This window comes from Dromaius novaehollandiae, chromosome 4 (genome assembly GCF_036370855.1).
Source record: "Dromaius novaehollandiae isolate bDroNov1 chromosome 4, bDroNov1.hap1, whole genome shotgun sequence".
In the NCBI taxonomy this organism is placed as follows: Eukaryota; Metazoa; Chordata; class Aves; order Casuariiformes; family Dromaiidae; genus Dromaius; species Dromaius novaehollandiae.
In genome coordinates this window covers 59,125,409-59,149,130 of record NC_088101.1, presented here as the reverse complement: position 1 = coordinate 59,149,130, position 23,722 = coordinate 59,125,409, and the positions used below count along the sequence as shown (strand labels likewise).

Genomic DNA, 23,722 nt, shown 5'->3' with positions numbered 1-23,722 from the left:
TGACGGGCGGAGGGCCGCTGCCGGCGCGCGTGGGCCCGGGCCCGGCGGGGGCGGCCTCGCGTTGCCACAGCCGCGTCGCGCCCTGCCCGCGTCGCCCTGGCGGCCGCGGCCGCGCCGGGCCCGGCCCGGCCCACGTCAGTGCGTTTCACAATCCCTGCTATAAAGGCGGCGGGGCCGCGGCTGCAGGCGCAGAGCGGCGGGTCCCGGCCGGCGGCACCAGCTCCCCCCGCGCTGCCGCCGCCGGTGGAGGGCCGCGCGGGGACGGACGGGACGGGACGGGACGGGGTGGGGGAACCTATGCGGCCCGCCCCAGCCCCGGCCCCCACCGCTGGGCGAGCCGCCAGCGAGCCATGGCCGACGGCTTGCGGAGGCTGGTCAGCACGGAGAGCGGCCGCGTGCTGCAGCAGAAGCTGGAGAGCTGGTACCAGGACTACGAGGTGGGCTGCGCGCCGCCGGCGGGAGCTCCGCGCCGCCGTCCCCGAGGGGCTGCGCGGGGGCCCCGTGCTGCTCACCCGCGCTGGACAGCGGCGCCCGCGCGAGGGCGGCGGGCGGCAGCGGCGTTGCCATGGCGCCCGGGCAGCGCCGCCGTTGCCGCGGTGACCGGCGGAGCAACGGACGCCAACGGCCGCTGCCGCCGCGGCCTGCGGTCACCTCGGCGCCTCGGCGCCTGCACGGCGCCGCCAGGGGATGGGCGTCGTGGCCGCTCCGGCTTAGTTTGTTTGTTTATTTATTTAGCTTCATGTACATAGAAACGCTGGTCAGGCCGCGGCTTTCGATGTTCAAAAGTAGCTGAATATTAACACCCCCCCGCCCCCGCGGGTGCTTCTAAAGACAGGCCGCAGAGGGAAGGGGCAGGCGGAGGGCAGTGGTCTGTGTTGGCCGCGGAGGCCCTTCGCGGGGGTCTCTCTCTGCTGCTCTGGGGAAGGGCAGGGGTCTTCCTGCCGCTGAGTGATAAAAACGTGCACGTTACAGCACACGAGGACGACATCATGAGATCTGGAAGGCAGACGTAGGGCAATGATACTGTGCTGGGAAACTCGGAGGAAGAAGGGACTCTTTTTCCCTCCCTCTGCTACCATTGGATTAATAATTTCTAGGTTTTGAAAATTAATTTCTATCAATTTGGAGAAACAATTACAGTTGTTTAACATGACCTAGCAGGACATTTAGTACCTGTGAAGAAAATGGCAGGAAAAAAGGAGACTGGGAAAAGGCAAATTGATGTTGAGTCGGTGTCAGTGCTGGAGCAGAGGTAAGTGTCCCTGTGCAAGAGTCTGAGACTTGCACTTGTGTGGTCTTGTGCAGGTTTGTCACGGGAGAGACAGAGTAAACAATAACCCACAGTGGATCTGGATACTGGGGTTTATTTAAGAACCAACAAGATCAGAGCTCACATGCTCGCTCGCTCCCTCCCTGCTGTTATGTTCACTAGGTCTCGGCTTCCCGACAGGGAGGTCGCTGCTCTGGGGGGTGACCCTCTGATCTGGGCAGTTGGGCAGAAAGTCATGTCTGTTCCTGCCGTGCAGCTATTTGCCATTACCAGTCTTGGACATTGTCCACCAAGGTCCCTGGGCATTTCCCACCATTCGTCTCCATACATCTTGCTGATCTTCAGGACCTTCCTCCACTTCCAGGATCTTTCCTCCAACCAGGATCTTCACTTTCTTCTTTTTGAAACAGCTTCTTTTCAGAAAGCCTTCTTTTTGGCACCAGCTCTTTCTGGAACCACAAGTTTCTGGTTTTCCTAATCTAAATAGCCTATGTGCAGAAGTACAATGTGTGATTAGCCTTCCTAATTGGTTGTTTCTGTCTCATATCTCTTTATAAATTGCAGGACTCAGGACATGCCACTTTTGTTTAGTCCAGGTGTTACCAAAATTTGCAACCAGCCCATACTTGCTAGCTACTGGTTGTAGCTAGCAAGTAGGAGACTTCTGCTTGGAAGTTCAAAAGCTCAATTTTGGACATTCACAACCCCCCCCCCCCCCAATTATCTATTGTCTGTCAGCATTCACAATGTAAGCTATTTTTTTGCCTATGACAAGGTTCACTGAAGGCAAAGATGGGAAGTTAAAAGTGATGGGTGAGCTGTAATGACTGAGTCAGAATCAGAGAGGAAGAAAAAATAATTTTTTGGAATAGATGGTGGGATACATCAGGAAAAATAACAGTAGGTGGAAAGATGAAGGGTGAAGGCGCATTCAGAAGAAATAGTGTGTGGCCCAGAGAATACAGTGTGAGGAAAAGGAAGTTAAAAGTGAGAGGAATGTGAGAACAGCAGCAGCTAGCTTCCCAGTCCTTCTCGGAAAGATATCTGTTATCACCAAGAAAAACCACTGCAAGAGAGCACGGTTACAGAAAGCCTTCAGGAGGAGGGAAGTAGTTATAAGCAAAGAATTTCAGGTATGGAGAAGGAAAAGGCTGGAGATGGATGTGGCAGGATGCATGGAGGATTACAAGACGATTGCAGCATAGTGACTTTGTGAGGAGGAGGAGATAACAGGTTGAGGAGATATAACAAGGAAAGCAGAGAGAAGGGGTAAAATTAAAGGGAAGATAAGAAGCTGAAGAGAACTGATATTTGAAAATCGTATTCGAAGTTTCTAATCAGAAACTGTCTTCACAGGGTGCTCGCTCCTGTGTCCCCTAACACGGAATTTGCAGCCCTGGCATTTTAGGTGTGTATCACTTCAGGACACTGATAGTTGTTTTGGTCATGAGCCTGTAACCATCTACCATGTGCTATAGTAGATGAGTAAAGATGCTGAGTAGAGATGCAGCTTTTTCAAGAGAAGTCAGTTCTTTTTTTTTACTTCATTGTATCTAGGATCTGTAGTGCATGAACAGCCAGTCAAACTTGCTGTAGGATTCACAGTAAGGGAGAATTTTAAGGAGCAGTTTGAAGGCAGCTGGAAAAGATATCACAGAGTGCAGGACAACAGAGGAGAAAGAACAAAGGGACTCCTCTGAAAATTTTGCAAATGGATGGTGAAGGTAGACATCGGGGCTGATCAAGAATGATAGCTGAGCTCTCCATAACAAATGAAGTAAGGATAGTCTTTGAGGTCTTGGGAAATGAAGATGGTCAGCTTCAATCTGCTATTATAGAGAAGGAGGACCTGACAGATGGGAACACCATGGGGTGTTATATCAGTGTAATGTGCTGGAAAAATGCACTTTCTGGTGGATGTTAGTAGTGTGAGATTGTGTTCCTTGAGGCCAGAGAAAAGCATGTTGCAGTAATCTAAATGTAAGGCTACTGGGAAATGGCTGAGAATTTTTAGCTGTTTTGATAGCTTGTAAAAGTCATATGAAGCCATCGAAGCCTGAAAACCTAGAGGGAGATCCATGCTGAAGATGATATACAGGTTACGAATAAAGATTGAAGAAGCAGGTACAAAGTATGTGTTTTCCTGGCAGATGCAGTAGCATCCTGGACAGATTTCAATTCCATTAATTTGTTTTCAGAGTTGTATTTTCTGAAAGTGATGTAATTTTGCTGTTCTGTTGTTTCCTAGGCATAATGGTGGGTTTTGCCCATTCTTCAGTAGTATTTGTTTCACTTGGTAACTCTTAAAAATAAAGTAAAATTGCATGGAGGCTTCATGTGGCTATTGACAAAGAAAGATAATAACCTTAAATGTTTTATTTCAGCTAATATGTAAAATCCTCTTTTGTGCTAATATATGATTTTTCATCCAACCGTCTCCTATATTATGACATTAAAAATTCAGTGTTAAAGACATCTTTATGATCCTTCTTTGAGTCATACTTGTGATTATACCCTCTTTATGAAGGGGGAAAGGAGTAAGTTTTGTTCTCCATGACTTAAGTGGGTGATGGAGTCCTGATGTCTAGTCTCTTTGTTAACAACATGAACCTTTTGAAGGTAAGCATTCTAGCTATGGTAAAGGAGGCAGTAACAAGAGGTTTGAAGATGTAATTAGAAGGAAGCCTTTTATGTTATGATTGTAACAGGAATCATTTTAAGTAAAAAAGACCAGACATGTTTTAAAACTTCTAATTTACAGATTAATTCCTGTGATCAGAATCTGAACCGATGTTGTGAAATAATAGAAATGAACTCCGTGATTCAAGGGCAGCTCTTTACAATCCTCAATGAAACAGCTCGAGAAGGTAAATCAGTGCTTTGTCTTATTACTAACACATTTCACACTTGTCTTCTTTTTAAACACTGGCTCTTGCTTTAGGTGTTCTCACAAATTCTTAATATATGTGTCTTCTTAGGTGGGCATTATGCAGGTGTGGAAACAATAAAATCTCGTCTTCTGCCATGGCTAGGGACTTGTTTTTCCAGTGCTACTTCAGGAAGGCCCCTTGAAACTAATCTCTCTCTCACTCAGGTATGTAGGAAAATTTATTTTAAGAGAATAAAATGGTGTAGATTTATACCTGCAAGAGAGGTTTATTACTTCCTTCCCTGATTTTGCTTAATGAATTATGTCCTTGGTTCCTCATGGAGACAGCTATGCTATTTCTCCCTTTCAGTTTCCATTCCCTTTGAAGGAGAAATAAAAGAGGTAATTGAAATTGCATTTGACTTTCTAGAGCTGCTGCTGTTTTGCAAAAATGAATGACAGTATGGATTAATTTGCTTTGTAGGAGAAGCTATGTTCTTGGATAGCTTTCCTTACCTAGATAAAGAATTATGCTGGTTTACTGTCTTAGGTTGACAAAGATACCATAAGAAGTATTATGAAGGTATATCAAACTCCATGCTTTTAACTGTAAGCTCCTTTTCTTTTTTGAAGAGCAATGTTTGCTTAGTATCTGAACATTATAGTAATTTCTAGAAGAAAAAAAATCTGCTCATGCCAATCATGATGCCACCACATTCCTGACCTAAAGTTTGGAGTTATTATGTATTTTTTTAATTTTCCTCTGTGTGATATGTACTAGGAGGGTTGTAATAATAACAGTTTGGCAGGAAAGGCAGATCCACTGTGGCCCTATGCTTGTATTCTTTGAAAGAAAATAAGTGTTACTTGATGCAGACTAGGGGAAAATGCTGAAGATCTTATGATCTGGCAGTGATGTTTCCCTGCTCTCTGACTTCTCATTTGTAAGCCTCTTTTGTTAAAATTGTTCACAATTTCAGTAAGGATAAATGAAAAGTGATATCCCATAGGTTCAGATTCCAGTGTGCTGCAGGAGTAAGGTTGCTTGCTTTAACTTTTCTGACAAAAAATAAAATGTAAAATTATGATGTTATTAAATGACAATCCATGCACCAATCATGGATTTGTCATTGCACATGACATTCAAAATTTAAAGGAAAGCCCACTGCATAGCTACCCGTTTAATTATGGTAGTATCAGGCACATCCATGGGTTGTTATAGACAGAGTTGCATGTGTAGTAGTGTGCCTTCTTGAATTACAACAGTTTCTTGATCTATTCTAATAACTTTTCTTGTAATTTTGCATGCATGAATTCACAATAGCTTTACTTGATTTGGTGGCATAGTCAGTCAGAAGACTGTCAAAAAACGACTATATAACACATCTGTAAGAACACTTTGTCATGCTGATGTGTATACAGATGGTAAATACACGACAGACCTCCTATATTCTCTATCATGAAGTTAAGTGAAGTGAATATTTTTCCTAATATAGTTAAATCTCTTTGCTATTTTCTGTGCCTAGAAGGTATTGCTAGTGCCTCTAGAAAGCATGCAGTTGCTTTTGTCTCCATCTACTTTAGAAATGTTCTTTACTGAAATGTTTAGAAATAGCTATGTCTATAATACTATCTGACATTGTTGAAGGATTCCATAAGGTAGAACATTCAAGCAGTGTGATTTTGTGTTCCGTTGTAGGATTCAATGGAGAAAGAGAGGCAGCTGAGAAAGTCTGCCAACAGTCAGACTTTTGAACTGCAAGAGCTGCAGAAAGAACTGACTGCTACTCGTCTACAGCTCAGCCATGTGCAGCAAGAGTAGGAGAATTAACTGTGATTCTTTTTTTGGTTTTTTTTGTTTTTTTTTCAATAACAAGACATATTTTTTCCTCCAATCTAAATACTAATAGAGATTTGTAAAATTTTTCGTTTCTGGTATAAAATCAGAGCTTCAGAATATATCTAGGCTCTGGATTGTCTAAATTTTGAAAATGCTGATCTGTATACCCAAGGCCAGCTGTGTCCCAGGTTGGATACAAATGATACAATCATACCTGTGTTCACAAGTTGACTCTGTAGGTTTTGATTCTGGCAGAAGAGCTGTAAAACATGTCAGTATATCAGGCAAGAGGGTTTTGTACAGTGCATGACCATCCATTGGAACTGCAGTTGATAGACTTGCATGCTGAGTAGACCTTGATAAAAAAAACAATTGAGTAGCTCTGGACTAGCCTTTATTGAGGGACCTACAGCAGTATAATTAGTTATGGTATGTAATTGGTATGTGAGCATCTAAGATCAAAACCCATGGTGGCAAGATGGAGGAAGAAAGAAAGACATGTTTTCAAATATTGACTAGCACTGAACAGTTTTCATACAGTTGTATAAAACATTCTTTGTAGAACACTGTAGTCCCAGAATTACTTACCTGCTTCAGAAACAAATCAGTGCAGTTAGTGCCACTTCCAAGGACTTATCAGAGGTAGCTCCAAGTGATAGACATGTTCTCATCCATTCCAACAATGAATGTTCACAATCTTTTAGTCAATACAAAAAGTGATATAAATCAGTTTTTTTAATAAGTGATTCCAGGAATATATTAAGTTCTTAGGCTGCACTAGCAAGATATGAGAAAATAGTTTCAATAGAAAGAATATTTCATCCTGCATCCTGTTCTTGTAAGTATCTCCTGCTTTCATGTGAGTATCAGTTATATCTCATCTTGGATGAATGCAGCCATTCTAATTTTTGGCTATCAAAGAAGTCTCGCAGTCTTCTCTGAGTTAAAGATCAGTGCACCCCCTTGGAAAGGAGATAAAAGGACAAAAAATCTTGCAATCTCTCAATATACGTTAAGTATTGGAAGTGACAAGGTGGGACGGAGAAAGACCCGACAGTTGAAAGGATTTGGTAGGAGAGGTGTTTGTTCTTTGTGTTTCAAATAATTTATCAGAACTAGGTAATTTTGCAAAATTAATTTCAGCCTGGAAGCTCTAATAAGCAAAGGAATTTTTTTCAGTCGACTTTTCTAACTATGGTGAAGAGTCAGATACATACGAAGGTTGGTTTAAGGGTCAGACACTTTATCCTCTCCTCCTGTATGGATTGAAAAAGATTATTTGATGAGCTGGAGAAAGGCTGAATGTTGGATGGTCAAGGTGAGAAGTACACGGAAACTTAGCTGCTATTAAATATTGGAGTGAGTGTGTGACAGGTTGCAGTACAAGAAAAGGCAGTTTGGGATTAGCTCCTGTAAGTAGTGGAGAATCAGTGGTAAAGAGTTTACACTGTTCTGGTGTGGATTGCATTTCTCTGTGCAGTCAGGCCAGAGGGGGCAGGGAGCTGGCCGTGGTTTACAAACATAGGATTCTGGAAAGCAGAGAGTTGGGAAGAGGTATTTCAAGCGTGAAAGTTTCAGAAGTAATCCTTTCAAGATGATGGAGTATAGGGATGTGGTCATGCAGTTATTGACAGGCAAGTGTGCAGGTGTAGGAGAAAGAGAATTCATGTTCCAAGATGGTACTGCGTTTATGGGCAGTGAAGCCAATCTGACTGCCATAAATTGTTGAAACACATGGAGAAACTGGAACTGAGCCTTCATGAAGAATAATGGATTGTAGCAAAATAATTCTATTACTGCTTTGTCAGATATGACTTTCGTAAACTATTTGTGTGCTGATAGCCTGCACAAAGCCCACTGTGATTGTTTTCGTGTTAAATTGTCAAGGAACTGGTCTGCTGAAACAGGTCAGCTTGTTGTATTTAATTCTGTGGTGGCATCTGTACCTTTGCAATGAAGGTTATTAATTTTTCTTGCAGTCTGACCGAAACCCAGTTGGCTCTTGAAGACACAAAGGCAAAATCAGCCACTACTCTTTTGGCAGCAGAAGATGAAATCGTTCAGCTAAAAGCAGCGTAAGAAAAATCTAATTTTGGGGTATTTGTGGCAATAAGTCAGCATGCAGCAGCACAGTCTGTCATTTACCTGAGGGGGTTCTGTTTATTCATAAATGTCCTATGCTATAGCAAAAAATAGGTGTAACTCCTTAACATCCCTGTAGCTTTGTCTCTTTGTGTTATATAGAGAGAGAGTTAACATATAAATAGATTCAGGGTAAGAAGAACCCCTATTCTGGCTGAACCTGTAGTATCTTTTTTTCCTTTATGGTAGAGGAAGAGCACTTTGAAATTAGCAACTGGAGAGCATTTGAGTCCTGTAGATGAAGTTAAATATGAGAGAACCATATTCTGAATCTAGCTGGAAACCATTTTCTTTGTAATTTGCTATGATGCTCTTGGAAGGAGCATGTGTGTTAAATAAAAGACAGTTAAAGCACTCTAAGATGAAGTTCTTTATGAAGCTGTTTCTTTTATACTAGTTTTGTCAAATCCTTTTGCCTATCTGCAGAGAAGTGGTCATGACTATTGGTAATGTTGATGTCTCTGGTTTACAAATGTTCTTTTGAGCTTCTAAGTGTGTTGATCATATCTGGGAAGTTAATCTGGATCAGTATAATAGTGCAGCTGAGGGACCTTCCTTTCCATTTCAATACAATGGTCCTTAAAACTAATTTTCCTTTGTGGTGGACGTAGAAGCAGTTCTAGAGGCAGTACTAATTCTTCACTGTTATGAAATATAGCCTAGGTCTTCTTTTTATTATTTTGTCAGAAAAGAATATGAAGGTAGCTGAAATTCCTCCCAACAGCATATGGATTCTTGTGATAATGACATTTCAACAAAAGAAATATAGTCAGGCTTGTTAAAAAAAATGCTCGCAGCCTTTTAGTTAAATAATGTTGCTGCACTTCTTGAAAATGAAGGAGATTTAACTTTCCCACTTACACTATAGGAAGGGATGTGACTGTCCATGAGTCTGTTTTCTTTCAGGGCAACTAAGTGGATGAACTGCTCCTGATAAAAATGATCAAACAAAAACCCCACAGGCCATTAGAGCTTCAGCTGCCTCTACCAAGTTGAATATCACTTGTTGGATGTTTATTGTTGCTTCTAGGATAGTGTTGATCACTTCCAGCTTTAGCTTTTTAGATGGGTTCCTGGGTTCTGAATGCATGTGCCTGTAAGATGGGCTGCTTTGATTTGTTAGGTGAAAAGTAGCTCATGAAAAGTAGCTCCTTGATTCTTAGATAAATAACGTGACTGTTGTCTTCCGGTTAAGAACAATTAGTTGGGAGTAGAGCCTCTCATATTTCCCATACATAGGTCTCAGGCAGGTAGTGCAGAAATTCATGCTGCCATATGTGTACTAAGGACAGAAGAAGAAAACATTCCTGTCTTCCTGTGAATGCAGGAATTCTGTAATCTCCTCATACATATGGTTTATATTCACCCTCAGTTTAGTTGGCACGCTACATTTGCACCTTCTACCTAGGTCTTTTACTTTTGATTGAAGTGAAGGTACTGTTGTTCCTCTTCTGTGAATCATTTTACCAAGGTTTGAAGACTTTTGGCTGGGTAGGATCAGATTTGCCTTGTCTTTACCCATCTGTCAAGACCAGAGCCCTTCTAAAAATAGAGAAGCTGAGGTCAGGACTGATCTCTGTCACACTTCAGGCAGGATTTTTTTTTACCTAAAGAACAATTTACCAGGAATATCCTTTGCATTTTTGTCTGTTAGCTTGGTTCCTGAGATTTTTGGAATAGCTGATGATCTCATTCCTCATGTCTATAGTCTGTATGTCTGTCTCACACACTTCAACCAGTGTTTTGCAAGCCATCTCAGTCGTATGGGCTGCTAGAGCTAAAGTAGTCTAGCCTTAGTATAATTAACTCCCACAACCAGCATGAGTTTTCATTATATCAAAATATTCATTGTAATAGGGGGCTTTTAAGAATAGGTTAAACAGGCGTCTGGCGAGATGGAGTGGATCTGGTGGAGTTGTGCTTGCCTTGAATTTCAGTGTAATCTGACTGAACGAGTCAGGTCTAGCCTGAGGAGTGGGGGAACTGTGAGGGGCTTTATTCCTAGCCAATTATTTTAAACTGGAGGATAGCAGTTGGGCTATTTTTCCAAGCAGCATTAAGCAGATACTTGACCCCCATTCTGAAAGCTGTTGTATTTTCTCCTAAGGAACTGTTTGGTTTAAGATGTCTACTTTATTTTTAAGTGGTTATACTGGGGAGTTTAAAGCACTGAAGAATGGATTTTAGTCTTTAACTGAAAAGTGAGTTATAAAAACTGTTCTGATTTTCCCAAGAACTATATTTTGCCTGTTTGTTCCTATTAATGCTTTTTTGCAGCATCTACAATTCCTTAAAAATTACAGAAAAATGATAAATCTCTCCTGCTTTCAGATTAATATTTGGCAGTAAAGTGACTGAACAATAAAATAGGTGAAAGTTAATACCTGTGTAGGTTTAATTAGCATGGAAAGGGTTGGTGTTAATATTTACAAAAGTCAGCACTGGTAATCTGTAAGTGTGTATGTCTTAAAGTTGGGTTTTCCTCTTGGTGGTTTTTTTTTTTTCTTTTCTTAGAAGGAAAAAACATGCATTTTTAGTTGTAGATTTTCTTAAGTTTGTGAATTACTGTAGAACTTCTGATGAATAACGAAAGATGCAGGTGTTCCTGCTGGCTTCAAACTGTTACATGCTCTCTCCTCTTTTTTTTTTTTTCTCTTGATAAAGACAGGCATGTATTTAAACATGTGTTTGCATTCGTAATCATTATCTGTGTTTATGATAGGGGTTTTTTTCAGAAGAAAAGATGGCAGCTTTGTGAAGGTGAGACAGCAGTGAGATAAAGTGCATCAAAAGTTGCATTAAAACTTTTTGAAGGATCTCTATGTGAATAGGGATAAATTACAAGATGAAAAGAATACAGAAATGAAATGATTACTTATCCCTTCTGTTGTATGGTTATTAATATCCTACATTGTCTAGCATGGCAGTTTAAGTAAAGCCTAATGAAAGTGTATTGTGCAGCATTATTTTTTTTCTCCTTTTTCTGTGATACCTAATGATTTCCCCCAATCTCTATCTCTAGAAATCATCTTCTAAAATCTACTTGTCTTTCCCAATTATTCATTATATTAGAATACTCGTGCCCTCTTTTACTACTTCTGTGCTAGAAGTTGTTGCTGAAGAATCTGAGTAAGGACGTCCATGGGATTGTAATTCTGTCTGCTGCTTTTTATACCTAGCTGAGAAGGTCTGTCTTTACCCTTGACAGATGTGCTAGCCTTTTTTCCCTGTGGCCTTCTCCCTCATCCTGCTCCTTAAAGTCAGAACAGGAAATTTGTCGAATTATAGGTGTTATGGCTATCACTGGTTCAGATCCTCACAGATCTCACTGAGATCTTTCATTAAAGAAAAGGAAGAACAGATTGTTTCCAAAATGAGAAGAAAACATCACTATTTTTTAGAAAGAAGAAAACAACAGTAATATCTGCGTTAGGAAGGAAAGCAAATATTGGGATACTTCCTGTATGTGCTAAGTAAGAGTAAAGGACAGAAGATAAACTTGCTTAACTGGTTGTCTGCCAATATTTTAAAAGTACTTCTACTGAGAAGAACAGAAGAATCGTAAGATTTTGACATTGCTTGAGTAACATCATTAATGATATCCTCTGACCAAAACACTCCATCGAAGAGAAGAACCTGAGGATCTGATATAAGAAAATAAACCAGTTTTCTATTCTGCAGTTTGAGACTGTAGGTAAAGTGCTCAGTATGAGAATCCAGTGTCTTTCTTAGACCCACATCACCTGAGCTAGTGCAAGGACACCAAAGATTAACTAGTGATCTGTCCTGTGAGACAAAGTTTAGCGTATCCAGTCTCCTGCCACAATGCACTTGTACATTTTAAAGTGTAATTGGGAGTGTGCTTTGGAGTTTGTTTTTAACTCTTGATTTCCCTACATTTCAGCATAAGGAGTCTGACTTGCTCAGTATTTCTTCTGTTCTTTTTGTTTGGTGATAAGGATTAACTTGATAGATGGTTTGCATTGGTAGAAAGGCATCTTGTGACTAACTTTATTCTGTGTGGTTAAGTTTGAAGGCTTCCCATGCCCAGGAGGAGAACGCTCTGAGGAATTTAGATCGTCTGAATGACTATGAGCAGCAGATTCAAATACTGAAGGATGAAATTTCTATCTTGGATGCCCAAAAATCTGTTCTGCAAAGCAGGTAGGGATGTTAATCAGAGAAGTCACTGAAGTCACTGAATCAGAGAAATAACTGAAGTTAGGCAGCATGATCTCCATCCTCATTTTAAATTGAAGTGTAAACAAAACTAAGCTATTGCACTTTGTTATCAAGGAATATAAACTCTTTAACAGAGTGCCTAAATGTGTTAATGTCACCATGTTAGGCTGTTATGTTGAGTTTCTGGCAAAACAGCAAAGAGAACAGGTTTACAAAATACACGGAGAGCAACAATACAGGATAAAAAGATGGTTAATTTTTGTTTATAAGCCCCTTTGAACACTGTTACAGGGCAGAACTTGTTATTACATTCTGATTTGTTTGACTTTACAACTCTGCACTGGTACTGGAGAAAGAATAAATCTCTAAAGTTTTACTAGTTAAAAGTATGCTTCGCTGAAAGAAAGTGCTTGGCTGCACACACATTTGGAATTATTTTAATTTTATTCTTCAGGATTTAGTCCACAAAATGTAATGACACAAGTGCCTTAATACTAAGCTAACCACTATTGTGGCTGCAACTTTACTTCTTTAATTATATTGGCTCAAAATCTCGGCTAACTCTGATAATAATAAAGTTGGCACAAAACTCTGTGCAACAGGCCAAGGCATCTGAGGACAGTGAAGTGACTTCCTGCTTCTTTGCATGTCTCCTGTAGACTTGCACGGAGCCGCTCTCCTTCCCCAAGACACAGTCAGAGTAGGTCACCTAGTCCGCTTCCCCTGAGGAGCTGCTCACCTGGCCGAGCCAGCCTTACAAATGCTTCGCGTCATGCCTACCTGGTGGCTCGCTTCGGTGACATTTATGCTCAAGAACGCTTGGATGCAGAGACCCTTCTGAGGACATACATCAGCGATATGGAGATGGTGCAGAGGATAATATACATTGCAGCTGTGGTATGAAAGTTAAACTGAACTCTCAATTTAATGTCCTTTTCACATTTTTCTGAAGCATGATACGCTTTTGTCCAAACACTACAACAGGGTCAGTAATCTGCAGTACAGGTACTAAAAGGGGCACATAGGAAGACTGTGAATGGCCTTGAATGGTAGATGATTCCTGCACTAGGCAATACTGCTTCATTTAAAGGAATACTTTTGGAAAGATTATATTTTAGAAAGGTAAAAGTCTTTCCATATCATGCTTCACACTTACCTGTAGATATGTTTTCCAGTTTTCTTGGGTACCTTGAAAATACCTAGATACCTCACACTTACCACAGGCTAAGCCTGAAAAAATGGTTTTCCGTTTTCTGTGCTTAATTTTGTTTTCTGTAAAATTGATGTAGTACATACCTGTGTCAGAGAGGCAGCATGTCTCTTAGTGTATGTGACCCCAAGCACAGAATTTCCACAACTGTCAGTCAATTTACACCTTCTAAGTACAAATTTTCTTGCCAACAGAAAAGAGGTACTGCTGTCAGACAAGTTAGGCTGTGACATATAAAATACTCATTATTAAACTCTGTTCCTTGATATCTTTGAATGTGGTTCTGTTGCTTCTCTGCATGTGTGATGGTATCTTACAGAAAAACAGAAGATTAAGTGGGAAGCATTTTAATTCTGTCTTCTGAAAATAAATTACACTTGGCTTAATCTGAGAAATCCTCCCTATTTTTAGCTTTCTGTTCTACAGCAGCATTCCATCTTCTTCCTTACAACTGGGACCTGGGTTACATTCATCCTTTCAGACCATTAATAGAAATCTAATCTCACAGTCTTCTGGATTTAACTAAATGTTCTTTATATTTGCAGGAGTCTTTTCATGCAGCAAAGATGGCCTACAGGCATTTCAAAATGCGTGTAAGAAAAACTCTGTCTCTAGGTCACTCAGGGCCTGAGTCACTTGAAGACACTGTCCTGGATTATATAGTTCGCCATGAGGATCTGTATGATGTTCAAGCCAGTGTCAATGTAAGTTAAGGGTGGTGGGGGAGTGGTGTGTTGATCTGTTTCAGCATCTAATGAAATCAGAGTGTATGAACTAGAAATTCACTGTGACTTGAATTGGGAAGAAAAGTTTATCACATGGATTTTGTCCTGTGGCAGTTCATTTTCCAAAATAATATTGCAATATGGCCCAGTTGTCATTTGTTTTATTTGCCTGTGACAGTGATATCTCTCTCTGCTAGAATAATACTATTGGCAAGATACAGTCTAACTATAGTTAAGCAAATAAATTTATGCTAAATTATATTATGTTTCTTAAATTCTGTACTCTACTGAAAAATTGCATTCCCCTCCTAAGAATGATGCCAGTGACATGGCTGATACTCTATTTCTAAACATAACACCATGTTCTTTCTGGAGCTAATATTTTCTGAAATAGCCTAAATACAATGTTGCTGGGAGCCTTTTGTTATAATGATTTTTAAATGTAGAAAGCTGAGAGGCATAATTAGGAGGGATTTCAATACTTGCCCATGAGTAAAAGTGTTAGTGAGCTCAAATTCCTCACTTACTGTGTTTATTTTCAGGAAGTAATTCGTTCCATGAACATCAACCCAAAGATTTCATTCCCACCAGAAATTGATTTCATTGTGATCAGCAGTTTGATTCGAGAGTTGTGCCGTGTGGCATTTTCAATGCAGACACTGATTCCTCCTCTTGATATTGCTTTTGGTACAGATGGAGAACTTTTCCATGAGACCAAGTAAGAACTCCTTTTCATGGACTCTTATTGTAAAAATCAGAGATGGAAAAAATCCATCAAGTTGCATAGTCCACTTCTTTCCTAATTACTGTAAAGGTTTAAGATTGATGGTAAACATTAATATAGGGCAAATATTCCTGGTCTGTAATGAATTCAGTATGTCTTTCAGGTTCATGATGGTATATAATTGCCAGGATGTAGTCCAGTGTTAATAGCTTTTTTTTTTTTAATCAGCAGGTGAGCAATTTTCCGTATATACCAGCCTCTTCTGCATATTTAATTTATCCTTTAAGAGGTAAAATAACATCATTTTTCCTTTCCCTGCTTAGTCTCTCTGCCTCCAGTGTTTATAAAATGCCTTCATCTTTGTTACTCCGTTCTGGCCCATTTGGTAGAAGTCACATTTACGGAGATCTGGCAGCTGGTGCCTGATACGAGGATCCTCAACATGTGTGCACTGACCTCCAGGCTGTGACTGCCGTACAACATATGAATCTTAATACACCACTGTCTCTTCTGGTCTGGAGTTGAGCAAAAAGCAAAATGCCTCTTAGAAATGGGATTTTTTTTTGTTTATGAGAAAAAAATGCACACCATAGCATAGTTTTGCTTCTCTAGGCTCAGGACTGGCTGCTGTGTGAGCTGACAGAGAACTGTAGGGTACTTCCAAAGTCTTTAAGAGAGCTAATGGGATCGATAGCTCCAAAGAAACTTGCTCTCAAGAGTAAGAAAAGCCACAGCAATGAAGAGATTTATGATAATAACTTAAAATAAAATGTAGACCAGGTGCGAGAAGAGCTTGAGAAGCCAAGGAGAGAAATAGGAAGGCAGAAGTAGCCCTTCAATAGGAGAGTTCGGAGTTGTACATGACTAGTTAGTGCTCCTGTCCCAATACTGGGCACGTAGCCATTTGATACCCAGAGCTATTGGCTGAATTAAAAAGGCAGTGATGCTGCAGTATGGCCTTAGGATGCTTTTTCAGTCTACTTGATGTGTGTGGCCTTCAAAAAATGTATATACGTATTGCTGTGGGAGATATATATTTGTATGTATCACAGATATGTATAGATGTGTATGGTATAAATATGTGCAATATATGTGCTACAGGGATATGGAGCAAAATTTGTAGAAATTGAAATGGCTCTGTCAGCTATATAAGACACTGTTCTATAAAAGGGCTGACCAAACTTTACTGCATCTTCTATCTCCCTCCATGCAGAGTTATGTGGCTGTTTGTTTACAAGATTGTTTTATAGTTTATACATTTTTTTTGTATCAGTTATTTGGTATCCATAAAACCAGACATGTAATATTCAGCCAATTTTGCAGACTTAGGAAGGTAATATATATCTGCTATATTAATAAAGCCCTTTAGAATATTTTTTCTCAGTTTAAAAGTCACTGTTTTATTACTAGTATCTGAGGAGCTTGCTAATACAATTCTCTCTCACGGATACCAGGATGCAACTTCATAGTCAGGCTTGAGTGTTTCTGTAATACCCTTTATGTGAGTCTTGTTTTGGCAAGATATTTTGGGAAGACAGGATGACTATGATTGCCAAAAGACTGCTTAGGAGTTTTGGTCTCAGTGGACCCGAGGGTCCTGACTTGTATGTAGGGTATACAGGAGCATAGCCTAGTAGTCATCTGAAGTGTGAGATGGTTATACAAGGTGTCTCTGAGTATGAGTAGACAGTATGCTCTGCTAAGAGTTTGTCTTAACAGTGTGTTCCTTTAACATGTATTCTTAAAGAAAACTTAACTGAGTGGTATGGAAATACTGTCAAGAAAGATGTATATGAGCTATTCTGCTTTTGTCAGCCTTGGTGGCTTGAAGCATCATGTTTATCTTTTGGCACTTACTTGTGGACATGTCATATACTCTGTCTTTGAACAGGTACCGTCGTAGCTTTGATTCTGATTTCACAGCTCCCTTGGTGGCTTATCATGTGTGGCCTGCCCTGATTGAAAATGATGTTGTAATTGTGAAGGGAGAGGCAGTTACAAAAAGAGGAGCTCTGGTATGTACTTTTGTTAAGGAATGCGTTAACAGAAGTCATCACGTTTAAACTCACTATTTGTAAATGTAAAAAGATACATTCTTGATTGCTCCCTGTCTGGCTGGAGTTGTGTATATCAAATATCAGATTTTAGATCCTTATCCTGCATTTAGTTTTACATAGATGTATAGTCCCATTTGCCTTCCTGTCTTCATCATGCAGTAAAGATGCATGATTGTTGGCAGAGCCTTTTTTAGGCAGAAAGTCAACCCTTTGTGTCCTCAAGCCTTGTCTCCAGCACAGTAAGGCTGCTTACAGAGTCTGTCTTTAATAAATAGTCCCTCTCAAAAGAGGTTTGCTAATCTCTTCTCTTGTAGTGGTCTCACAGGAGCAGAAGTAGAAGCAGAAGCCGCAGCCGTAGCCATAGCACGAGTCCTCTTCGATCTCATTGTGTAAGCCCCAGCTGAAAGCTGGTAGTATAAACATCATCTGGGATTTTAAACTCAGAATGTAGGCAACCTTTTAAAAATGCTGACATGCTACATGCATATTTTAGTATTGGGAATTGATGGCTTTGCTTGGAATGAGGTGAAGCTGACCTGACAGATAGTTATTGCATGGTGTAATTGTCAGTGGAGAAATTGTATGGGAAGCAGATCATCATTAAACTCACAGAAGTATCAATTAACTGTGGATCTCACAATGCTTTCCCATTTGAAGTCCAGTCTGTCTTTCTATATAGCCTTATACTCCCTCTGGCTTCAGTACTCTTCTAAATAACGAATTGAACCATCTGGAAGTGTTTTAGGCATCTTGCAGTATGTATAAATAGCACATGGTCCCTGCCTCCTGGAATCAGTAATCTAAGTTTACTCTCCACTGGCTCAAAGGAACAGGAAATCAGTGTGGGGTGGGCAGGAGAGGAAGAACTAAAGTGGTACAAATAAGATGATGTGAAACCTCAGCAGAGTTCTGTGTATAGCTACATGATGTTTTTAATTATCTCAACAAAAATCATGTATATTTTTCTGATTGTTTACCCGTATTATTAATTTGAAATAAGTACCCTCAATTTAAAATGTGAGTATTATTCAAAATGTGAGATGCTTTGGGTAAGACTCACTTTTTTTTTTGCGCAGAGCGTAAAAGAGATGAACAAAAAACTTGTTGAATTTGACTTTGTAACATTGGAGTTTCACTGACATAGTAATGTGTGCAAATTTTCTGAATGTTGACTTGTCCCTGGTGCCTTTCTTGGGTGCAGTTCTTTAGTGGAACTGAATTCCCATTTCTTTTTGTCTTGCAGTTATCTCGAAGCCACAGTTCTTCACCATTAAGGAGTGGAAGCCCAAGTAAGTGAGCATACTCAGTTCATAATGACTCGTGGTTTTCACATTAAGCCCTTAAGAGACTGAGCAAAGAGATGAAATAACATGCTGAAGGTCTTTGTCTCTAACATGGTTGTCCAAGTTTTGTTTTTAAAATGAGTGGCCCTTTTCTTTTCTCTGTGTGGAAAAGGGCGGAGATTTCTGACTTGGAAGAGAGCTTTCTTTTCACCCTACTCAGACCACTGTCACATGTTCTCTCGCTGCTGGTTGCTTTTATACCATGGCCAGCTCTATAGCAAGTAAAACTTACTGTCTTTCCCACAAGAGAGCCAGTTAGTTGCATGCCTGCTGGCTCCATGCTTTTCAAAACCCAAAGAGAGAGCTAAAGAGATGGTGAGGGTGAAGTGAAGGTTTTTAAACAGTATGAGGTTGTGCCCATCTTGAAGCTAAGGCAATTTACAGATTCAGAAAAAAATAGTTTTACTGAAATGTGTATTTTTTTCCAATAGGGCTTTAGGTTACCTGGATATGTTTCTGTGATTCAGTACATCCGAATCAGTCAACTTCAGTGGTGCCTTCTCCTCTACCATGAGTACCTCAGATCTCACAATAATGTGAATGGCAGTTGTTTGTCGCTCCAAATGGAGGGTTTTATGTTGTTTTTGCTTAGTGTGTTTTTATAATTATAGAAGGTTTATTTATAATTTTAAAAACTAATTCAACCCTTTTGATAAAAAAACAAAAAGAGTAAGGTGCATATAATACAGGATCATACTCATCTGGCAAAGTTTACAGAGCTCTGAGGAACCCATGCTGTAATGTTGCAGCTGTAGATAGAGTGATTGCATCTAGAATGCTTTCCCCAGATACCAAATGATGCAGTTCATCTTGATAGGATGTTTAATATAACCAAAATTGTAAGCATTACAAATGTTGAGATTAGCTATTACTTGAAAACAATTTCATTAAATGGTGCTTATTTACAATTTTAGGAAACAGCACTGATCTCAGGATGTGTGAATCTCACACAATCATTTTAAGTTTCTCCTTACGATAATCTGAATTTTCTAACTACAATGCAGAAGTCACACAGAGCTGTCATATATTACCAGTATTTTATCAATCCTTAGGACTTTATTCATGTTTGTTTATGAAGGCACACTGCCACGTGTGTGCTTTTAACAAAGCAGTAACAGTCCTTGTTAAATTCAGTCTGTTACTGAAGAAATGAATATCACAAAGATTTGTAATTTGGACCTTAAAATATTTTGAAAGTGTGTCACTGACTGTTTGCAGGCTTGAAGTATTTAAACCTAATTTAAGGTGAACTAACTAGTCAGTATCACTTTTAGTGGACTTCACACCAGACTAATAGATTAGTAATTCTTGTGAATGCAGACACAAAAACCTGGCCCTTTATCACTTATTGTGGGTATTTATGACATTCTAAATATAAAACTTGAAGACCCGAAAAGTTTTTCTTCCGAAATTTTAAATTTCTTTTGTCCAACTTGTAAAAGTTGATTTTAATATTAGCAATTCTGTTTCTAAGAGAACTGATGCTGTCTTTCTCTTTGAACCTCATCTGTAGGGCCAGCCTTAAATACAAGCCACACAAGTGACTGTTTGGGGTCTTGCGCTTTTACATAGGAACGTAAGATTTGTCTTGATGGATCTGACCTTTAATTCACCAAGCCCACTGTCTCGTTCCAGTCAATACCTGATGCTTCAAAGGAATGTGGAAATTTTCCCAAATTCATCTCTGCAATTCTGGAATATAAACAATCAGAGGGAGGAAAAATTCCTTTCTGCCTCCTGTTGCAATCATCCTGTGTCCTGGAACATGACATTTCATTACTATTACTATAACAAAATGAACAAATACATATTTTGTTAGTTCTGAAATTATTACCTCTTAAAATTCAGTTACATGAACAAATTCTGTGATCCCTTTCCAGGGATTTTGTGCTGACTTACATGTCCATTCTCTTTGCTTCTTGTGTGGTTTAAGACTTTGGCACAAGGCTCTACAAATATGAGGATCAGATTTCAGGCAGACTTTAGTATGGGTCCCCATGAGCCATGGAACAACTGAGAAACTAGTTCTACAGGTGTGTTTTCATTGGAGTTAGGCCTGTTAGTTACCAGAGCAAAATGAGATCCTGTACATGGAGGATCATTCACAGAACTACTATGGAAGAACTAAGGGGACACAAATGAAAGTAGGAGCACGCATGTGTGTTGTATGGTTTCTTGTTGTCTAAGAAAGTCACAAAAGAAAATGCAAAGCAATCTGTTTCCTTTTTTGAGAACCTGATTGTTAGTCACAGCTATGGGTCTGTGCTTGTGAAAACCTGCATATTTCTGCACTGATCTCATGACTAAAGCACCACAGTTTTGGAGAAACTGAGCACCTGCAGCTTGTGCTGCAGCCAAGGATAATTAGATGTCTTGAGTATGGGTTCAAGCAGCAAAATTAAGAATTTCTCAGAATTTCATAATTACCAAGGGCTGAAGAGATGCAGGGTTTTTTATAATTAGATATTTTATGTTTGACTTCTGCATGTAATTACCAAGACATGTCTGGTTTTTTAATTATTTTGAGGTGAGGTCGGTTTCCATACCAACTGTAAGAAAACTAAAACTAGATCAAGAAAGTATGTTTTTCTTGAAAAGCGTGAGACACAGGGTAGACCCAGACTCATACACCTGTAATGCCACTAAGAACTGGTATTCCCCAAGATCTAAAAATGCAGTACAAGATGGGTTCACAGTGCTTGGTGGACCATCTCACCTTGTTCTGCAGCAGGCAGCAGGTTATCTAGTAGCCTCAAAGCTAAAGAGGAAGCTAATAAACTGACGGATAATGACTTGTTTTTGCAGTGAGAAAGTAGCAGAATTTCTTGTGTAATGTTTTGGAGCTGACCATTTGCAGCCAAATAAGAAGGCAGTCCTCAGCATGGTAACACTTCATTCATTCATTAAACAATTCTTACTCTTTACCCAGTTGTACTCTGCAGCCAGTAGTCTTTTTATAGGAATATACTGTTTTGTACTGGTTACCTGCACAGCTTACTTATAGCCAATTAAATCTATAGGCCAGACAGGGGGATTGCTTTTAATGTCAAGTCAGACATTAATAGCTCCTGTGCTTCTTTTTATCTACATGCCGCCAGTGTGGAGTGTACAAACCAATAAAGATCAGTCTGTATGATCGTATGGAATTAATTGTCAAATGCAAAAGAGCTTTATAAAAAGGGATTCCTGTAATTGCTTGCTAGATTCTCTGAATGGAGCATGAATATGAAATTGATGATTTGATATTTTAATAAGGCTTTTAAAAATGTTAAGTGAAATCAATTGTTTCTCGCAAGCCTGTGTAATGCCGCACTTTCAAATATAGCAAAGTAGAATCAGTACAATACAGCAAAGCAGAATCAGTACTGTAAGACTGGACTCTCTCTTAGAAGTGACCAAAACAAATATCAGCGGGGCTTATATTACAAGAAAATTGTAGGACAGTATTACTCATGATCAAAGTGATAATACCAGGGACAAGAAGGCTACTTTTGGAGCTAATTTAAACCCTTTGGAGTTAGATTGATGGAAGTATGACTGCACATGATGTAAAAAAGCACCACCATTGGGCCAAGGTATTCATGTAGGACAGCACACATGTTTGCAAGGGTCTTTGTGATTGCTGAAGAATTTCACCTGCACATCGGCTCTTTGAAGTCTGATTATGTGTGGCTCAATTCAAAGGCTATCCCTGAGTCAGTCTAAACTTGTGGGTGTTTTATTACCCATTTCTGGGAAATGGAATCAAAATATCTTCAGTCTTCCTTCTTCAGTGTTTGCAACTGAATAACGTAAAGTGCAGACTCTCATGCAGAGTTAGCAGATACCAAGGGCAAATTGCTCAGCTAAAATTCCTACTGCAGAATGAAGATTTGAATTCAGAAACTATCTTAGATTATCCCAAATCACTGATAGGAAAGAGAAAGTTGGGGGAAGGAGGCTGGTGGAGCCGTCCCATTTAGTCTGGGTGGCCATGAACTGTGGTGTTGATTTAGTCCTGCAGGAGGCTCTGGAGATAAGCACATCTGTGGTAAACTAATGCAAAAATACTCTACAGCTGAGAGAAAGCAAATGGGAAGGCAAAAACTTATCAAAATGCTCCCTGGAAAACATACATCCATACATCCCCTGGGATCTGAAGATTACTTTTATACTGCATGCATGTACTGTAGAATTTTGTTATTCTGTAAAAGTGCCATCAGAATTAAATTGTGTTCTTCAGCTTTATGTAACATTTGTCAGCTATTTTTGATTAATTGTACGATTTTCCTACTGTAGCTTTAAATAGTCCAGCTTTGCACTGAAGAAATGGAAAACTTTGTTACGGCTTGCAGCTATATGAGCATGTTGTGTTCAGATTTAAACTTTAAGTTTCAGGACAGTTCTGTATTTCTTTTAGTCATGCACTATACAAATCAGTTATACTAAACAAAAGGGTGTATATTTCATTTTATGTCTGAAAAGTTGGAAACAGGTTTTCTGGTAGTTTAAAACACATGCAAGTATGTTAGGATCTTACTGATGGACATGTGTGCTGTTTATGTGGAAGGTATACCGTTGACTCAATAAGGAGAGCACAAACTTAGAGCATTTCATGTCATTGTGCTTCTAGAAGGCAAAAGTATGAACACAAATAGAGTTCATAAACCAAAAGTGGGTGGTATTTTTAAATTTTCTCATGATTTTGAGAATGCAGCATTCCTGCCTTACAGAAACAGGTAACAGAGCTCTCGATGAAATGTTAGCTGTTTGAAAATAAAAATGTCAGCATGAAGATGCTGTTTAACACTGTTAGTATCACTTCCTGTGAAATTGTTTTTCTTAAATGGTTTCAGCCTGCCTAAGTTCTTTGTTTTAAAAGCAACATTTTATGAAGAGAGATCATTTTAAGCTAATTCTTTCTTTTCACAATAGCCAGCATTCTGCCCTTTACATTAGAGGCATATAATCTATCACATATAGCAGATATAACACTTATGTTTGTAAACTGCCTTCAGGACCTTCAGTGAAAACCCATGTGATAAATATGCACACACAAAACAGCATGGACAAGACAAACACTTATTATTTGGAAGCATCAACCATTTTATCTAATGATTTTTCATGTAATTTGTGCCTCATGACTGACTTTCATTTTAGTTAATAAAAATACTTGGAGTTTTAAGAAAAGTTACAAATATTTTCTAGTTATATGGTATCTGCCTTTGAAAAATAAGGTAAAGTGTAATTCTCAGTGAAAAAATCAGGCAAAATGTTGCAGTTTTGGAAAATAACAAGGTTTACAGTAGAAAATTACTCCTAAAACAGTTTTTAGAACTATTGGAATTATACAGTTTTTATGGTAAGTGGCTTACAACAAA

General features: G+C 39.5%; 1 protein-coding gene across 3 annotated transcripts; it reads left to right on the top strand.

Annotated features, from left to right (window-relative positions):
* On the top strand, positions 1–22,589 carry SPATA18 (spermatogenesis associated 18). Of its 3 annotated transcripts, XM_026093765.2 has the most exons (14): positions 356–437; positions 2,627–2,678; positions 4,032–4,137; positions 4,249–4,364; positions 5,839–5,957; positions 7,959–8,054; positions 12,151–12,285; positions 12,963–13,200; positions 14,059–14,217; positions 14,781–14,956; positions 16,854–16,977; positions 17,334–17,408; positions 18,263–18,308; positions 18,794–22,589. In XM_026093765.2, the coding sequence occupies exons 3-14, from the start codon at positions 4,080–4,082 to the stop codon at positions 18,799–18,801; spliced, it is 1,350 nt and encodes a 449-aa protein (XP_025949550.1). In that variant the 5' UTR covers positions 356–437; positions 2,627–2,678; positions 4,032–4,079; the 3' UTR covers positions 18,802–22,589. The 3 variants fall into 3 exon arrangements, with proteins under 3 accessions (XP_025949548.1, XP_025949549.1, XP_025949550.1); XM_026093763.2 differs by lacking the exon at positions 2,627–2,678 and having other exon boundaries at positions 1–437; XM_026093764.2 differs by lacking the exons at positions 2,627–2,678; positions 17,334–17,408 and having other exon boundaries at positions 1–437.
* Positions 22,590–23,722: the final 1,133 nt, after the last annotated feature.